Consider the following 20,258-nt stretch of genomic DNA (forward strand, 5'->3'; position numbering starts at 1 on the left):
CACCTGTTAAACTAGGATATCTTGGCTTATTATAACTGCAGCAGTAACAGTCCTCTTAGTTTCAGACCTACCACCAAAAGTATCACTTGGTGCACCGTCTTAGAAATAAGATATAAAAAAAAAAAAAAAAAGGACCAAAAATTCCAAACGTGTAATTTCTATAGTCAGCTTGATTATCTATGTTACCTTTTGGAAAAATATCAAAGACCTCTAATTATACTCACTGGGAACCCTAATTTTTAAATTATCTGCCCCAAATATCTAGTCCTCCCTAGGAACTTCTTCAAATTTGTCAAGTTTCACTTTAATTCCTGAAAGTTCTAAATCCTGTGCTCTTTCATTCCTCCTCATGCTACTTCTAACTGGCTACCTCTACTGCAGCTGAGAAGTCTGGACAATAGGAAGGGGTTAAAGAAGTATGGGAGCCCTGGTCAAGTTTTTAGGTTAGCCAACTTACCTCTATCACAATTTTCACTCCATCAATATATCTTTTTTAAGATATATGAAAGAAAAATGTTTTGTTTGATTTGTGGAATTCTTTTACAGCTTTAAAAACAATTGATGTTTAAGGAAGAGGAACAATTGATGTTTAAGGAAGGAGGGTGTTAAGGTGCAACAATTTCCTGACAAAGAGATTACAGTTACATACAGGTAACTGAAGAGAAATCACATGAGATCTTTTCCAGATGGGTTTTTTTAACTCACCACCCACATGGCAAAGAAGGCTTAGAGGACTCCTTCCATATCCCTACAATCCTAGGTGCTGTAATTCTTAATACCTTTTCATTTTTAAGTAGTTCGAACTCTGAGTAGTTAACATCTAATATCCAACCCTAAAAATAGCGCAAGTACAAGGAAAAGGGACTCAAAGAGGTTGTCCAAGTTACATATGTATCACTAATTTAAAAACCTGAGAACTAGGCCTATGCATGTCCCCCTCCACAACCTATTGCTATTATGCTATACAAAGGATGTATAGCGACTTTCACTCAGTCTCACGTTTTATCTATAAATCTATTATGTTATTTTTAGGATTTTATCAGTAATCTAAGAACAGAACAAAGATATTCTAAAGACTACAATATGTCTTTTGTTATCCTTTGTTCTTCCGGTTAATTAGAACACAGAATTCTGCGTCATCTTAAAACATTTTACTCTAAGAGTATGAAAAGCTTACTTGGCTATTTGCGCTGAAAAGCAAACCATCTTCAAAAAGTCAAAACACAATTTGGGTGTGATGACCCAGATTTCTGATAATTATGCACATCCCTTACTTCAGAGTTCTCTTACGTATCTCTAGTAAAGTGCACAATGCTTCTCTGAATGTACCCATCAGGGTACATTCAGAGCCATATTCTGAAGATAGTACATTCTCCTCCAAAAAGCTCATGTTATGTTGAGGGACTACAAATATAAACTCTAATATAGTCTCATGATACAATACTTGAGGCTTCCTAAAAAAATTTAGTGTCACGTCTTTTACTCATCATGCCCGTTGTAAACTGACATTCCACGAAGATTTCATCAACATCCAGGAAGTGAACATTTGCTATAGCATTTGTGTCTTCTATCCATTTTCAGAAGTATAGCCACTTGGGATTCCTGGGTGGCACAGCAGTTTGGCGCCTGCCTTTGGCCCAGGGCGCAATCCTGGAGACCCAGAATCGAATCCCACATCGGGCTCCCGGTGCATGGAGCCTGCTTCTCCCTCTGCCTATGACTCTGCCATTCTCTCTCTCTCTCTCTCTCTCTCTCTCTCTCTCTCTCTCTCTCTGTGACTATCATAAATAAATAAATTTTAAAAAAAAATTAAAAAAAAAAAGAAGTATAGCCACTTACCCCATGTTCCTTAGCTGCTGTGACAACTTTAAGAAGAACATCTTCCTCAACAAAGGGTCTCACAGCATCATGAATTATCACAACTTCTGGCTTAGAGAGCTTAGAGTCAGGCTGGTCTTCTGCTAGGGCTTTTAGTCCGTTGAAAATTGACCTGTGGCGGGTCACTCCAGCTGTAACCAGGGAGATGCGCTGATGCTGGTACTTCTGAATGATACCCTTCATTGCTTCCATATTCTCTCCAGTGACTGCCACAACAATGTCCTTTATCCAACATATGCTGAAAGAGAAGTATACACTGAACATAAATTGGGCCTTACACAATTTAAGCTAGTACCAAACTGTATTAGGAAGTCCTACTTTTAACTTCTCAGGGATGTTGAAAACTGAAACTTAAAGTAAATCAGTCTTATGAATTTTATCAGGTCTTGTAAAGAGGTTGATAATCAATGAATATTTCATATCCTACATAGTAACAGATATAATGTTTTATAGTCCACAGTGAGATTACGTCTAGATATTGTACAATAGATAATCTAATTCAAACTAAGTTACTCAGGGATCTATCAGGACACTGAGAAAAAATAATGCAGTAATAGGCCTTTAAATGGATTTCTTCTGGGCAGCCCTGCCTGGTGGCTCAGCGGTTTAGCACCACCTTCAGCCCAGGGCGTGATCCTGGAGTCCCGGGATCAAGTCCCACATCAGGCTCCCTGCATGGAGCCTGCTTCTCCCTCTGCCTGTGTCTCTGTCCCAATCTTTCTCTTTCTGTGTGCCTCTCATGAATAAATAAAATCTTTAAAAAAAATTGATTTCTTCAAAATAATTTGTTCAACAGAGTACAAACAATTCGAAGCAGTTTTGAATACCAAAAGTTCTCTCTCAAGAAATCCAATGAATTGCTTAAAAAAAAAAAAAAACAAACACACACACACCCACCTGGGTCACTTATCTAACATAAACTGTGCCTACATCAAAGTGAAACATAGCTTCAATAGGTCAATGAATATTGTATAAATTTATAAGTAAGGCTCAAAATATAATGATAAACCTTACAAAATTAAAGAATTAACCTACTGAGTCATACATAGTATTGAGCAATTTTTCTGTTGTAAAACGTTTTCCTAAAGACTTACTGAGCTATTGCTTTGCACAGTTCACACCACTGAGTGGCAACTGCATTAAATCTTGGTAGACTTCTCTTGAACACCAGTGCTAACAGAGCTTAATGTCATTAAATTCTATGTTCCACAGCCAACAGGCCCAAACCAGGCAAACTGCCTCTAACCCATGCTATCAACTCTAAATAAAGGTCACTTTAAAATTTAAAGGAAAAAAAAAATAAAGGAAAAAAATAAAATAAAATTTAAAGGAACTCAAAAAAAAATTTTTTTAGAACTCTTAGCCCATGAGATACTCCATGTTCATGTTAGATCAAGTCTTATGCATTTTTACAGACATGGAAAAGTCTGAAAATTACTTAGTGAAATTTACTTTGTTAATATGAACATTCAGTTGATTTACTCAATTGTTAATCACCAATCTTCTGTTATTGAACCAACCCTTTCCATGATCCAAAACCCCATTCTGCCTGTGGCTACAACAACAGTACACAGATGAACACTAAGAGCTACTTTATAAGCACATGGTCTTTTCATTTTAAGTCCATTCCTTTACTAAGTGTTTATTGCATATTGAATAAATGATCATCATTGAGTACACAATGAAAATAAGTACTGCCTTTGCAGAGCTTCCAGATCAAAGAACACCGAGGAACAAGTTCAAGCTGTAATCAAGTGCTATGAAGAAATCCAGGCTCCAGGATTGCAAACAAGTTGATTATTTGACCGGCAAAGGGAAGGCCAAGATGATACTCCTTAAGGACACAAAATTTGCTATAGGATCCAGATGATGAGTGGGAGGGGGGGAAAGGGCAGCGGGGTATGAAGGGCCGGTGTAAGCCAAGGCCATCACAAGGTCCTGAGGGCCAGAGGACAAGGGGAGAAGAGCCTATGTAGTGGCCGGAGGTCCAGGCAAGAGCCAAACTGGGCTAAAAAAAGCTTTGCACAGAGACATTTACACCAAAAAAAATAATAATAATAATAAAAAAGAAATGCTCACCTACTCAAATGTTCTAGGCATTGTTTTAGGAGACTGAAGCCCCTAAAAAAGGACCACTTCCTATTCCCCAAACCTGTAAAGGTCTAACCCCACATGCAGAAGGAACTTTAGAGAAATGATTAAGTTAAGGATCTTGAGCTAGAAGAATCATTCTGGACTCTCTGGGTAGGTCTAAGACAATTACAGGAGTCCTTACAAATGAACAAAAGGCAGAAGAGTCAAAGCAGGAGAGGAGTTAACAGAAGCAGTGGTCAATGTGATACAGGAGCTCAAGTTCAGGAATCCGAGTGACCTTCAGAAACTAGAAAATGGCAAGTAAACATACTGTCTCTAGAGCTTCCATAATGAATGTAGCATTGCCAACACCTTTTTATTTTAGCCCAGTGAAACCTATTTCAAACTTCTGACTTCCAGAAGTTTAAGGTAATAAATTCATGTTGCTTTAAGCTACTCGGTTGATAGACTTTTTTTTTTTAATAGCATTAGTAAACTAATTTCGAAACATCAATTTTACTCTTGTTGCAAGGTGGAGAAGTGATTTAGTAGAGAGAGAGGATGCAGATAGACCAGATAGGAGGAAGCTGCTGCTGCTGCATTCTGGGCAATACAGTCATTGTAGCCTGGCTACCAAATGGAGCTTGTAGGTGGCATTTAAGAGATAAATCAGAGGTAATAACCTAGTAAGATGGGGGGAAAAAATCAATTATGACAGAATATAAAATAGCTCTAACAATCGATTAAGCATTTGCAATGGGTTAAGCCTTAGTCATGCTCTAAACTCCTGTAATCCCCCTGCGCCACTGTCTCTTAAGTGCTAAACAATTAAGATGTGATATATACATCATACTTAGTTTTCCTACACTACCATCTTAGACCACAATGCACTCCAAGTAGTTTTACCATCCTTCATCAAAAGAAGACATTCCATCTTCTTGAAGATAGGTTCCATGATAGCAGGGACAATGTCTGTTTTGCCCACTGCTTTTCACCTAGTACCTAATCAACACCAATTTGCTGAGTAAACAACCTTGGTCAGTCTTCTCTACCTCTAACAGTGTAATAACATCTGACAACACAGCCTTGTCTCAAGGGTTATGAAAACACAAGAAGCTCTTCATTAACCTGTTTAGCTATAAAAACTCAGTTATGAGTAGAACCTTCCCTATACAATGTGGTTTGGAGTCATTTGACTCCGTACTTTCATTTCTAGAACTTTAGGCTGCTGGAGGACTGGCATTACTTATGGTTTGTTAGACACTAGGGGTAGTTTTAAACACGAATAAGACAATGCAGAGATATTCACAGAATATCTGAGGAAAAGATATGCACTATTAAATGCAGGCAATAAAAAGCATTAGGGAATAAGACTCAATATGGGATGCTCTTGGTTTTATATCCCATCCATCCCCCATTCCTTTCATTGCAAAGGTAATTGATCACAGCATACTTAGCAGTGTAGAGTTTACACTCAAAGCCTCCCTGCAAGCAACAAGTGACAGTTTGTGTCCCCTAAATGCCAAGCTTCCCAAGGTTCTGTCTTCACTGACACAGCTGTGACCAAGGCACTCATCTCCTCCATTATTTATTGCACCATCCTCTTAGCTGGTCTCCTTCTCATCGTATTCCAGCACAATCCATTCTCACCACTTCTGAAGGATTTTTCTCACACGCAAACCTAAGGTCAGCCCGTGCTAGTTCTTGAGCTGGGCGCTTCGAGACCTGACGAAGCCCACTTGTCCCTAGACCACTTAAGTTCTTCCACGCCACTCTCACTCTACTGAGGGCATCTTCCCACACACCCAGGTCTTCACTTCTGCTACTCTGCTTCCCAACCCACCTATCATCTATCCTGGGTAGGGGGGAAAGTAGGAGACAGTCCTCCTTGCTCAGTTGTTGGTTCAGATACAGCTTACCCCGTGAAACTTTACTAGATATTCTAGGGGCAGCATCCCCATTCTGCACTTGCAGAGTTCTCTTATTGCTACAGACTTATCATCATACTACATGGTCCTCCTTTTCTATCACCCTCACTAAGCTGCCAACTCATAGAAGGCTACGCCTATACCTCAGAGCTTGGCACATTCTAAACCAAGTAGTATTAGCATTATTAACAGCAAAGAAGATTGATGGTTTGCTAGGTGACACATATTTAATGCTTGCCTGCAAGATCTCCCATCAGATTGTATGACATCACTATTTTCAGTGCTTTATAGCTGACATGGAAGCAATGAACTGCCCATGAGATCACACTTAGAAAATGAAAGGATGTGATTTTCAAACACATAGTTACCCTCTGCAAATGTACTAAGTCTCTGAGAAAGATGTGGTAAAATCTAGAAGCAAGAGGAGCATGTCCATATCCACTGTGTCTCCAGAACCTCATTTATCTTACTAGTGATGAACCATATAATACTGCTGCATTTGTGGTCAAAATGTCAAGCTTCCTGTAATTTATAATTCAAGCAAAAATAAACATCTAATATTTTCCAGGCAGTATGCTAGACATTTGTGATATAATAATGAACCAAAACTGGCATAATTCCTGACCTCACAGACCATATGCTAATATCTTAAATGAATACATGAATTGAGAAGACTTAAATAATTAGACAGGGATAAATTATTAGTTTAAGTGTTTAAGCCTTTTCTCCAGTCATGGATTCATTTAATATATTTGACATAATGGCCTGTGATTCATTTGAGTGTGAAGAATTTTTTTTTTAAGATTGTATTTATTTATTCATGAAAGACACAGAGGGAGGCAGAGGGAGAAGCAGGCTCCATGCAGGGAGCCCAATGTGGGACTCGATCCCAGGACCACAGAATCATACCCTGAGCTGAAGGCAGATGTTCAATCACTGAGCCACCCAGGCATCCCGAGTGTGAAGAATTATTAACAGTGATCAAATATACTTCAGTTTGTTGATATTACATTATACCAAAGTTTTGGATTTCTTTTTTTTGAGAAACTTTAAGTACATGCTCAACTAAATCAGTAGAGAGGACTCTTCTATAGTCAAGAGTTTTTTTTTAATTTTTATTTATTTATGATAGTCACACACAGAGAGAGAGAGAGAGAGAGAGAGAGAGGCAGAGACACAGGCAGAGGGAGAAGCAGGTTCCATGCACCGGAAGCCCAACGTGGGACTCGATCCCGGGTCTCCAGGATCACGCCCTGGGCCAAAGGCAGGCACCAAACCTCTGCGCCACCCAGGGATCCCCCTATAGTCAAGAGCTTAACCAGTACCCTAATCTATTCTTCTCTTTTCAGAGTGTATTTTACCAGAAAAATAGCTTAAAAGTAACTTTTCAAGACCTCATGTTGCTATTTTTCCTTAACAAATACTTTCAATTAAATATTAATATTGAATAATTAAGAGGGAAAAAGACAAGACACTGCTAGACTAAATAGTTATTCAAATATCTGCACAGTGAGTCAATGAATTAATGAACTCCCAAAGATAAATCCCAATTTTACTAGAATGCCTTCAAAGAGCTATAAAATAAGTTCCAAACAAAGCCAGTCAAAATAGATACAACTAGGGCAGCCCCCATGGTGCAGTGGTTTAGCACCGCCAGTGGGAGATCCAGGATCGAGTCCCACGTCGGGCTCCCTGCTTCTCCCTTTGCCTGTGTCTCTGCCTCTACTCTCTCTCTCTCTCTCTCTCTCTGAATAAATAAGTAAAAAATCTATTTTAAAAATTCTGTTAAAAATAGATATAATTATATATACCCATGGCCTTTGACTATTTTCAAAAGTTACAGAAGACTCCAAAGAACAAAGTGTCTTAAACTTGTTTCTTTCTCACACTGTAGATCAAGGCCTATTAGCATGTCAATTTAGTGATTTTTAGATTAACATTTCTGGGTAAATGAAATAGAAATTAATTTAACAGTAAAGTTAGAATCCATAACAAGTAGCAAGGATAGGTCTTCTTGAAATTTTTTCAAAAATGTCCACGTGTGCATATAAGTACATGTTTAATGGAGTCCTCATGCTAAACATTTTTAAACAAGTCACAATGAAAAATTTTAGAATACATGGATTTAGACCACTCTTATGAGAGAACATCGTTACACTATTTTGTTCAGCAACCAAGAGTATTCCCAGCACTTACAAGCCTTTTTAAGTACTGTTTATATTTTAAAGGATTTATTCACATTCTTTTCTAGTTATAGAATTAAGAGCCTTTTACAGTATTAAAGTTTAATGATGTAAAATCATGGGACTGAGAAAATCTTTACCTCACGCAGTGCCTACTTAACAAATATTTGCTGAATAAATGAATCTGGTTGACCTCCTTAGCTGAAGGCAAGGAGGCACTAAACTCCTGTAGCCACATTTTATCAAGATCTCCTATATCCTTCCCACCACATTCCATAGGCAATTACAAGGCTACCCTCAAGCTCTATTACACATATAGACAATGAGGAAAAATTTCTCATATCTTCCCCCCACGATGTAAAAAATCACTTAGAGTATTCTGCTTGAGCAGCTTAATATGATCAGTTGAAAACAGAAGATTTAAACAAATGCTTTTTAAACAGAAAATCAGGTCCTATTACCCTCTCTAAAGGGCTCTTACTAGGCTGCGGAAGTTTGGCTCCAAGGGTCAATGGCAGCTGTGGCGATTGCCATGATAATCTTCGTGGAGATTAGGCCTATGGGTTGTACTGTGGCCAGAATTAATAAATTTACATCCCTCCATACTCATTCTGGTATTTTAGCAGCAAAGTATTAAATTGATGTGCAAGGGCCGGCTCCCAATTGCCCTCACAAGGTCAGGTCTCCATATCATGACCGATAAGGGATTCCCAGTTGTCAAATCCAACCTACCAGTCCTAATCTCTTCTTGAAGGAGCCTGATGGGGTTCTTCCTGCTGGGAATTTAACACAAATATCTAATCATCTGACTTACACAAAACACAGTCCTATTTTTAATGAATATAGGCCAATTGCCTGCTTCCCTTGACTCAGATTTGACCCTTAGTGAAGCATTAAGCTAATTTTTTAACCTCAAATTCATGTATTTGAACACTCATTCAACTATAAACATTGTAAGTGCCTCTTTCTGAATCCTTCATCCAATTAATCACTAAAACCTATCAATTCCTGTCAAAGCTTCCTGCCTTCACTACTCCATTCCAATTTTCAGCTCAATTCCAGCAATCAATATTGCTCATTTACATTAACATTTATGTATTTACTTCTATCCTATCTTGTTTAAATAGTATTTGCAGGGGTTTTTAGAAAGAGTAGCAGAACAAGTACACGAGAAAGGCAAAAATTAGAGACAATCCAGTAAGTCAGAAAATCTAATAAAGCCATGAGTTCATACACTTAAATGTATACACTGATCAGCAGGGAAAATGGTGGAGTAGGAGGACCCTAAGCTCACCTTACCCACGAATAGAACTAGATTACTACCCAATCAGTGTGAAAAACCCATGAAATGACTAGAAGACTGGCAGAACAAACCCCACAACTAAAAGTAGGGAAGAGGCCACAGTGAAGGAAGAAGGGTCAAAAGGCAGTCTGAGAGCAAAAGGGACCCGGTGACCTGCGGTGGCGAGGGAGCTGATGACACCGAGAAAGGCAGAAAACAGATGTTCATACCAGCAGCTCATGTATCAGGAGAACCACTCTCTTTACTGTTTGCCTCTCAATATGAGAGGAGCCAAATTTCTTGAGTTCTTAAAACCAGTGGGACTTCAAGCCTGGAATTTTTTAAATCCTCAGGGCCCCTCTGGGAGAGCCCAGAAGACTTTAGCCAGGAAGTCCCAGCCCTTTAAAAGACAGCAGGACCAACAACCCACGCAGATGCACTATAGAACCAGCAGTTTGAAAAATACTGGGGGTAAACTAAGGCAGGGTGGTTTGCTCACTTCCAAGCACAGCCTAGAGAGACAGGGATCACGAGAATACACCTGCAAGAACAAAGAAGTCAGCAGGTACCATTGCCTTCCCTTACCCCATAGCATCAACAATGGCACCTGTGAGAACTGGCCAAAGCAGACACTCCTACATTGCTTGCAGGAAGCCCCACCGCATCATGCCACTCCCACACCACTCAGTAGATCCAGCCCTTCCCAGTTACTCTTACTTCACTACCACTATGGCAGCCCCTCCCCCAGAACACCAGTGCAAAGCCCGCCAACACAACTCTCAACTTGCGCTTTTGCAGAACTGCAGTTCCCTCCGTGGCAGGGGCATTTCTCAATTCTCAAGCAGACCACTGCCTACCTTGCTGCCCACAACAGACAGAGACAGTAGATAAAAAGAACGATGTGACAACAATGGAACTGAAGGAAAAAGAGGCTAAGACTCAACAGCAGAGCACACCCAACACACCTAGGAGACAATCCCTGAAGCATCAGGACCTGGGTAACAGGAGACACTGCATGGAAGGGCACTCTAAGACCTCGTAATAAGGCTACTGTAGTACAGAGAAACATTTCCCAAATTAAGAACAGGACCTAACCCCAACAAGAGACTACACCAAAACAGACTGAAGTAATACAACTGATAGAAAATTTAAAGTATGATGGTAAAGATAATCACTGGCCTTGAGAAAGTAGTAGAGGACATCAGTGAGACTCTTAGAGATTAAAAAAAAAAATCAATCAGATCAAGAACAAAGAGAAATTAAAAATACACTTGGACTAAATAGACTAGATGAAACAGAGAAACTACTGAACAACCTGGAAGAGTAATGGGGCATAAATATCCAATCTGAGCAAAGTAGAAGAGAATCATGCAGATTGAGAATATAGTGAAGGGGAATATAAGGGAAGGGAGAAGAAATGTGTGGGAGATATCAGAAAGGGACACAGAACATAAAGACTTCTAACTCTGGGAAATGAACTAGGGGTGGTGGAAGGGGAGGAGGGCGGGGGGTGGGGGTGAATGGGTCACGGGCACGGAGGGGGACACTTGACGGGATGGGCACTGGGTGTTATTCTGTATGTTGGTAAATTGAACACCAATAAAAATTAATTTATAAAAAAAATAAAAAGAAAAAGAAAAAAAAATAAAATAAAATAAAATTTTAGCTCCTCTAAAAAAAAAAAAAAAAAAGAGAGAAAGAGAGAGTAGTCTTAGGGAACTCAGTAACACCAAGCATAACACCTGCATTATAGGGATCTCAGAAGAAAGAGATAAGGGGGTAGAAAATTTAAAGAACTAATAGTTGAAAACTTACCTTTCTGAAAAACATCCAGATCCAAGAGGCACAGAGATCCTTGTCCAACCAAAAAAATTCAACACAAGGAGATACACACCAAGACATACAGAAATTAAAATGGCAAAAAGTAGTCAAAAGAAAAAAAATTTAAAGCAGCTAAGAAAGAAAGTTACGGGGATCCCTGGATGGCTCAGCAGTTTAGCGCCTGCCTTTGGCTCAGGGCGCAATCCTGGAGTCCTGGGATCCAGTCCCACGTCGGGCTCCCGGCATGGAGCCTGCTTCTCCCTCCTCCTGTGTCTCTGCCTCTCTCTATAATTAATTAATTAATTAATCAATCAATCTACCTACCTACCTACCTTTAAAAAAAAGAAGAAGAAGAAGAAAGTTACACTTAAGGAAAATCCCTTAAGGCTATCAGGAGATTTTTCAGCACAAACTTCACAGGCCAGAAGAAAGTAGCAAGATATATTCAGTGGGAAGGGAAAAATCTGCAACCAACAATCATCTATCTAAGAAGTCTATCATTCATAATAAAAGAGTTTAGACAAAAACTAAAGCAGTTCATGACAACTAAACCAGCCCTACAGGAAGGAATAAAAGGGACTCCAGGTAGAAAGGAAGACTGAAAGTTTAAAAAAAAAAAAAAAAAGCAATAAAAATAATTTACTATAGTAAGTCAAGGGATTCATAAACGGATGTAAGATATGGCACTATATACCTACAACATGGGAAAAAAGGAGTAAAAAATGGAGTTATACTTAAGTGACCAACCACTTCATTTAGACTGCTATATGCAGATGTTATACGCAAACCTACTGGTAAGTACAATTCAAAAAGAGGTAAGATGCAAGCAAAGAAAAAAGAGAAAGGGATCCAAGTATATCACCAATGAAAGCCAACAAACCATGAAAGATAGCAAGAAAAATATCAAAATCTATAGTAACAACCACAAAACAAATAACAAAATGGTAATAAATATGCATCTACCAGTATTTACCTTAAATGTGAATGGACTAAAGAAAAAAAAAATCCATCCAAATTGGTAAGGAAGTAGTAAAACTATTTGCAGATGACACATTACATACAAAAAACACTCAAGATTCCACCAAAAATCTATTAGAACTGAAAAATGAATTTGGTAAAGTCAAAGGACACAAAAATCAATGTACAGAAATAGGTTGTATTCCTATACACTAATAACGAAGCAGCAGAAAATGAAACAGTCCCATCTACAACTGCACCAAAAACAAGAAAATATCTAGGAATAAACAAAGAGGTCAAAGACCTATGCTCTGAAAAAATACTGATTAAACAAATTCAAGATAACACAAAAAAAAAATGGGAATCCGACATTCCTGTGTTCATAGATTGGCAGAACAAATATTGTTAAAATGTCTCTATTACCCAAAGCCATCTACAGATTGAATGCAATTTCTATCAAAATACCAACAGCATTTTTCACAGACCTAGAACAAACAATCTCAAATTTGTATGGAGCCAAAAAAGACCCCAAAGAGCCAATGCAATCTTGAAAAACAAAACTGGAGGTATCACAACTCCAGACTTCAAGTTATGTTACAAAGTGGTAGTAATTAAAAGAGTATGAGAGTACTTGGCTGGCTCAATTGGTAGAGCATGTGACTCTCATTCTTGGGGTTTTAAGTTTGAGCCCCCTGTTGGGTACAGAAATTTAAAAAAAATATTTTAAAAAATAAAACAGTATGGTAGAGGGATCCCTGGGTGGTGCAGCGGTTTAGCGCCTGCCTTTGGCCCAGGGCACGATCCTGGAGACCCGGGATCGAATCCCACATCGGGCTCCCGGCATGGAGCCTGCTTCTCCCTCTGCCTGTGTCTCTGCCTCTCTCTCTCTCTCTCTCTCTCTGTGACTATCGTAAATAAATAAAAATTAAAAAAAAAACAGTATGGTAGAAGCATAAAAATACACATCAATAAAATAGAACAAAAAAATAATAAACCCACAATTACATGGTCAATTAATCTTTGACAAAGGAGGAATGAATATACAAGGAGCAAAGGACAGTCTCTTCAACCAATGATGTTGGGAAAACTAGACAGCCACATGCTGAAGAATGACACTGAACCACTTCCTTTCACCATACTCCAAAATAAACCCAAAACAGATTAAAGACTTCAATGTGAGACCTGAAACCATAAAAATCCTTGAAGGAAGTATAGGCAGTCATCCCTTGGATATTGGCCATAGCAACATTTTCCTATTTATGTCTCCTGAGAGAGTACATCAAAATAAAAAGTTTCCACACAATGAAACAAACAATTGACAAAACTAAGTCAAAGGGCACCTGAGTAGCTCCATCAGTTAACCATCTGACTCTTGATTTTGGCTTTGGTTATGATCTCAGGGTCCTGGGATCATGCCCTAAGTCAGGCTCTGTTCTGGATGTGGAGCCTGCTTAATATTCTCTCTCCCCCACCTCTCCTCTTCCTAAATAAATAAATAGATGTCAACCTACAGAATGGGAGAAGATATCTGCAAAAGACTTATCTGATAAAGAATTAGTGTCCAAAATATATAAAGAACTTAAAAAACTCAACACCCAAAACATAATCCAATTTAAAAATACAGTATGATTTCACTCATAATTTAAGAAACAAAACAAGCAAAAGGAAAAAGAGACACAAACGAAAAAACAGACTCTTAATTTTAGAGAACTGATGGTTACCTGAGGGGAAGTAGGTGGGGGAATGGGTAAAATAGGTGATGGAGATTAAAGAGTACACTTATCATAATGGGAAAAGAAAGATTTAAAAAATAAAATATATACAGAAATATAGATTACTTTATACACCTGAAACTAATGTCAATTATGACTCCATTAAAAAAAAAACAGTCTAAACCAAACAAAACCACACAGTCTCACACCATAGAGTCTACATTGCTAAAACTGGATTTCCATTGATTTTCCAAGTGGCAAGAAAGTCACCCAATTCAGCCACAGAAATCAGAGTTCCCTTAGGACAAACACATACAATCAACAAAAACGATTTCTAATTCATCTGATGTTAACACACTTAGGTTGACCAACACACCTTATAACCAACCTAAGACTTAAATCTCAATTAGAAGGCCAACATGTTAATACACAACAAGATACATTACTATCAAAAATCTGGAACGCTTTTTATTAGTGAGACAGCCCATTTCCTCCCTATAGAAGATTTATACGAGCTGTCAGTGTATGGTAAGATTTTGATGTGCACTGAACTGTATCAAGGAACGGGTCATCTGGGGCAGTGTCCTCTACCTCAGAGAATGAAAACCTTCACAAACCACAGAGAGGGCTGTGTCAGACATTGTTCAAACTTATTAGCAGAGGGACTCCCACTCCCAGCCCACCTCCACCATGAAGCTGAAGAAGCATGGCCCTATCCGCCTCGCTAGCTTGCTTTTCTTGCAGTTGTCGTTTCAGTTATTCAGGTGTGCCAGGTTAAGTAACCACTCTTAGCAACACTTTTTTTCCTTAGTTATTTGAAACCAGAAATAAGATTCCTGGCAGGAATTTTTACTTCCTGCGTAAGACCTGGGAATACATTTTTTAGATCGTAAAATAATCGATCAATTTTGAGTATATTTTATAATTTAACTGTCAGGGCTTTATGCTTGACCACCACTGTCACCTAAGTTTTCTTAAAGCAGTAATTCTTTTAGAAACTCTGGTCATAAACCAATAGTTACTTACATAAGGAATTAGGACCCTTGACCTCAGTTCCTTATTAGTATAATAGGAGCAAAAAAAAAAAGTTCTCTTCAAGTTATCATCTGTGGTTCAATAATTTAAATTTCAATTCCCTCAACAAGGTCAAAAGGAAACTTCCAAATCCTAGAAATATTTTTAAGTCAACTTCTTAAAGGCCCTTATTCCTTGATCCCTTTAGTTATGCTGATTTGCATAGATCCTAACATACCAGCTGCAATGGTTAATAGAAATACATGCACATACAACGAATAGATGTCAATCTCCATTTGTCCAGATAGAACCATAGCCAATTTCTGAGTTCTGAGGGTTCAGAGATTCTTCTAAATCTCATTTCTTCAATAATTAAGAAATTTCAGGGGCACACAAGTAGCACTCGGCAAAACAAAAAAGTAGTTTTCCAATTTCATCAGAAATAAAAATCTGACGTCCCAGGCAATTCACAAGATATATTCTCTGAAAGTCCCCTCCAACTTTTCAGTGATTGAAGAACTGGTGCTCTAAGATACCATGTTGTTGGAGAAGTAAAAAATAAATAAATAAATAAAAATAAAAATAAACAACTGAATTTGCCTTAAAAGCTAAGGATCTCACTGAGGACTTGCTCCTAATTTCCTACGGCCACGGAATGAATACCTCCATCAGCCACTGGCTGTGCTGAGTCAGAGAATAAGCTTCCAGGGTTCTGATAGCAATCTAGGAGTTTAAGTACTTCTTTGGAAGGTTTCAGTTTTTTTTGTTTTTTTTTTTTCTTTTCTTTTCTTTTCAGCTGTCTACCCCACCTTCAGAAGTATCTTGTACCTCTAATTCCTGAACCTTTCCAAGATCCTGGGACTTCAACCAACATGCTTCTTCACACCTGTTCCCAGTTTCTTAGGACTGTTTAGTCTGATTGATTACTACTATGCTGTTCCTCCAACATTTTGTCGTCGATCTTTTATCTACTCGAGCACCTCTCACGTTCCTTTTTCCTTGTGTGGCTATACATTTTCTAGTCTCTTTGGGTGGGTGAATCCAAGAGTGGAAATAATGCCATTGAAACACATGTTTAACCAAAACCAAGACTAGCAAATTTCTTTACATTTCCCTATCCCAATTTAAGAATTGTGGACCCAGCTTCAGAGGCGACATCTCTCGGATGCCATAGTTTTATATCGGCTCGAAATTCCACAAGGGAGATCAAACCTTAAGTATCATTTTTCAATACTACCTTCCTTAATCAAGGTTAAGAAATAAAGATTACTCACAGCAACGTGTTAGTGAGACGGCCAAAGCTTGAGAAAGGAAACTCCTAACTTATGAAGGACAAAGGAGCTTTGAAATCAGTTCTACACAAATCCATACTTCCCCTTCTCAGGAGGCAAGGAGAGCTGACAGTCCTAAAATAACCCAGATGAGTGACAGTGGGGACAACCAATTATATCGTTTCTGATTTGGGACACAGAGTTGTGCTTCCCCTTAGTGAATGGTAAGCCTGCGCAATTTTGCCAAATAGTAAAAGGTAAAATTTTATTTATTTATTTATTTATTTTTAAAAGGTAAAATTTTAACAAGACATTTTATGCTTCCATTCCCTTTCCTTGTTTGAACTTGAATAATTAGGGAAGATCAAATAACCTAGGCTTTTTTGCACCATGCTCTAGGAAGTCTATCAGCAGTCAAGAGGATGCCCTTCCTTTACCAAATGGCTCAGAAGCACCCGCACTTAAACCCCGGTAACTCAAGGTTTCCAAGGTTTTCCTGAAATACATACCAGCTGGTAGCATTCCTTAAGTTCTTCAGGCATTGTAACGGTGACAAAAATGAGCCCCAAAGTATTTCAAAATGGAGGTTTAAGTAGTTACAATTAGAATCGTATCACTGCTGTTAATAGAAAACACGTGTTCTTCATTTTCCATAAACAAGGCCTTTCCAGAACATTATTACTTTAAAAGATTTTTCCAGTAACCACCTATCTGGGGCTCCCTCAGAAGATGCAAACATACTAATAACGCTAATTTCCTTCATAGGAAAGAAAAATATAAAAGAGAGTCTATTCCCCTACACCTGGTAATTAAGCAGCTACAGTCTGCTGGCCAAAATCCATTGTGTCCCTTTAATGCTACCTACATAATTAGCTGTACTGCCACAAGGTCTAGGATTCAATAATCTAGTTACATGATGCAAACCCAGAGAAAAAGTAGACTACAGAATAGGAGAAGCACCTGGAACTGTTTCACTGTTTGGGTTTCAGATGGAACCACTGGCCTGATGACTTGAATCAAGGGTGATTAGGCCTCTTTGTGCTTCCCTATTGCAAATGCCAACATTCAGGAAGATAACCATAGCCCGATGTGGGCCCTTGGGTTTCTGGGGTGCGTGCCAGCATGGTGGAATAGGGAAAAGATTTTTCTAGATCATAAGCTACCCTCTTTTCGATTGGTAGCAACTCATTAGCTTAGTGTTCATCACAGCCACCTGCAAAGGATAGGCTAAAAGAGGGATCTCTTTTGAGATACAAAAGGGGGGGGCGGTCCCTGGGTGGCTCAGCGGTTTAGCGCCTGCCTTTGGCCCGGGGCGCGATGCTGGAGTCCAGGGATCGAGTCCCACGTTGGACTCCCCGCATGGAGCCTGCCTGTCCCTCTCCCTCTCTCTATGTCTATCATAAATGAATGAAATCTTTAAAAAACAAAAGAGAGAGAGAGAGAGAGAGAAAAAGCTCACTTCAAGGTTTAGCATCCTAGCACACCACCGCACTGGCTTCAGGAGGTTTCAACACCTCTGCTACTGGCCTACCTCTACCCTTCCAGCCTCGCCCCGCCCTATTCCTGGGCGCCAGAGTGAGATAAGCAACATACCCCCCCTCCCCGTTTTCGCCCCACTAAGGCTCCCCTCGTTCTGCCATCCGACACTCCTCCTCCATTTCCCCTTCAAGTCAGTGCATTTTGTTAACAGGATCAAGCACAGATGGGCTTTCACTTCAGAATCTCACACCCGGAACTCCAGGATCCCCCGTTGAGAGGCTCGAATTACGGCCCACCCTGAGCACTTCCGTCCTCCACGGAGGGTTCGTGTTAATGAGTGAATGGATCACAGTGAACCAAGGCTCGCAGGGCAGCTCACGCACGCTCGCGGCTGCAGCGGGGAGACGCCCGAAAGGACAGGTCCTTAGGCCGCGCTCGGGCCGCCGTGCAAACCGCAGTCCCACCCGGTGCTCTCCCCGGCCGGGCTGCCGAGGCCGGGCTCCCCCTCCCCCCTCCCCCCTCCCCCCTCCCCCCTCCCCTCCCCCCCCGCCGCGGGCCGGGGCAGAGGGGGCTCCCGGGGCTCGCGCGCGGGGCTGCTGGGGAGCGGACCTCCAGCCGGGACGCAGCCCAAGCCCGGAGGGCCTGCCTGTGCGCGCGGAGGCGCCAGCGCGAGCGCAGCTCCGGGGCAGGCGTCGCGGGCCGGGCCGGGCCGGGCCGGGCCGGGGCGGGGGCCGGGGCGGGGGCCGGGGCGGGGGGCCGGGGGCGCGCCCGGCGCCGCGTTACCTCTCCAGGGCCTGCAGGGTGTAGCTGATGAGCGGCCTCTCCAGGACGGGGCAGAACTGCTTCGGGGTGGGGACGCCCATCCTCTCCCCGCTGCCCCCCGCCGGCAGCACGGCGGCCACGGCGGCCACGGCGGCAGCGGCAGCGGGAGCGGGAGCGGCAGCGCCGCGCCAACCGGGGCCCCGAGCGGCGGCGGGCCCGGGCTCCATGGCGGCGCGCGGCGCGGCAGGCCCGGCTCCCTGCGGCGGGCCGCGGCGGAGGAGGGCGGACGGCGGCCGGGCCCCGGGGGGCGCTCGAGCAGCCGCGCCCCCTCCGTCGGCGTCCGCGGCCTCCGCACCGAGCCCCGCGCCCCCCGCGGGCCTGGGTTCCCGGCGGGCCCGGGCGGTCGCCTCGGGTGCAGCGTCGGCCCCCGCGCTTAGCGCCGCTGTGCGCAGGCCAGAGCGGCCGCGACCCCCGCCACTCCCGCTCCCCTTAAACCTCTGGATTCAGGTTACGGGATGAGGCCCAGAGATGTGCCCCTCCATGTCTACCCTTGGCCTAAGCTCGACAGGTGGACGGGCAGAGGTCATAAGAGCCCCGGGTGTGGGGCGTCTCCGGGTGCCGCAGCGGCTTAGCGCCCGCCTTTGGCCCGGGGCGCGATCCTGGAGACCCGGGATCGAGTCCCGCGTCGGGCTCCCTGCATGGACACACTCTCTTCTCTTCTCTCTTCTCTCTTCTCTCTCATCTTACAAAAAAAAATCCTGATATGTAAACTGCCAGGATCTCAAATTTGTCTGCTAAGTGGAACTACCTGACACCTATGATGGGATTGGGGTTGAATGGCCTGGCCTGAGTTTTGGAATGAGTTTATCTTTTTTTTAAGATTCATAAGAGAGACAGGCAAAGGGAGAAGCAGGCTCCATGCAGGGAGCCCGACACGGGACTCGATCCCCGGTCCCCAGGATCAAGCCCTGGGCGGAAGGCAGGCACTAAACCGCTGAGCCACCCAGAAATCCCCTGGAATGTGTTTAAAGATCCCCAGATACTTTCTAATGAGCCGGCGCGTTTTGGACACGCAGAGCCAAAGCGAAAATGCAATAATTGCTAAACAACCGACACACATAGGCCCATTTAATCTCCGGGAGAACCCAACTATTACTGGGGTTTTGTTTGTTTTGGGTTTTTTTGTTTTGTTTTGTTTGTTTTTACAGAGAAAGAGAAAAGGTTGTGATGTTTAAGTAACTTGTGTAAAATTGCACACCTAATGGCAGAGCTGCCTTAAGGCCCTTGCACAGAAGTACAGCCAGCATTGAAGAATTCAACTGGAGCATATATGCCCTTTATTTAGTCCTTGCTGGCAGTGTTTAGTGGGCAAATGTCCTGAAGTATTTGGAATGTCAGAGCCTATTGTATTAGGTCCCTGAAATGTAAACCCCATGAGAGTAAGGTCCTTAATTTTGGTTTGGGTTTTGTGCCCAGTGCCTGGAATATAAAAGAAGTGTAATAATTATGTATTGAATGAACTACTGATTGAATAAGTTAATGATAATTAAAGTATAGAATATTAAATATTTGCTGATTTAAAAAAATAATGAAATCAAATAAAATATTTGCTGATTTAATCTTCACCCATAAGTTAATGTAAGATTGATTAAAAAAAAGCAATCTTTTAAACAAACTATTACCAGGTCATAATATTCCAACCCAGTATTTTTACCCACTTTTCCCAATTGAGGTTAAAGCATACGAAATTGGAATAGAATTTTTCTATCCTTTGTTGATCAGTGACTGAGCATGCTTTTAATACATTCAATACACTCCTATTTTCAATACACATGTTTCAATATGGAAGTACTTTCAAAACAAAAGTAACAAAAAAGTACTTTTATTATAATTAACGT

The 20,258-nt window shown here is 41.3% G+C and overlaps 1 protein-coding gene across 1 annotated transcript in view; it reads right to left on the reverse strand.

Moving 5' to 3' along the window:
- The window catches only part of CRPPA (CDP-L-ribitol pyrophosphorylase A), a 297,138-nt gene extending 278,191 nt beyond the window's left edge, over positions 1-18,947 (reverse strand). Inside the window, exons 1-3 of the mRNA XM_055314505.1 lie at positions 18,909-18,947; positions 18,382-18,857; positions 1,840-2,116 (exon numbers count right to left, since the gene is read on the reverse strand). Of these exons, the coding sequence (XP_055170480.1) occupies positions 1,840-2,116; positions 18,382-18,857; positions 18,909-18,947 (792 nt within the window). The remainder of the gene's footprint in view (positions 1-1,839; positions 2,117-18,381; positions 18,858-18,908) is intronic.
- Positions 18,948-20,258: the final 1,311 nt, after the last annotated feature.

This window comes from Nyctereutes procyonoides, unplaced genomic scaffold (genome assembly GCF_905146905.1).
Source record: "Nyctereutes procyonoides isolate TBG_1078 unplaced genomic scaffold, NYPRO_anot_genome, whole genome shotgun sequence".
NCBI classification, from domain to species: Eukaryota; Metazoa; Chordata; class Mammalia; order Carnivora; family Canidae; genus Nyctereutes; species Nyctereutes procyonoides.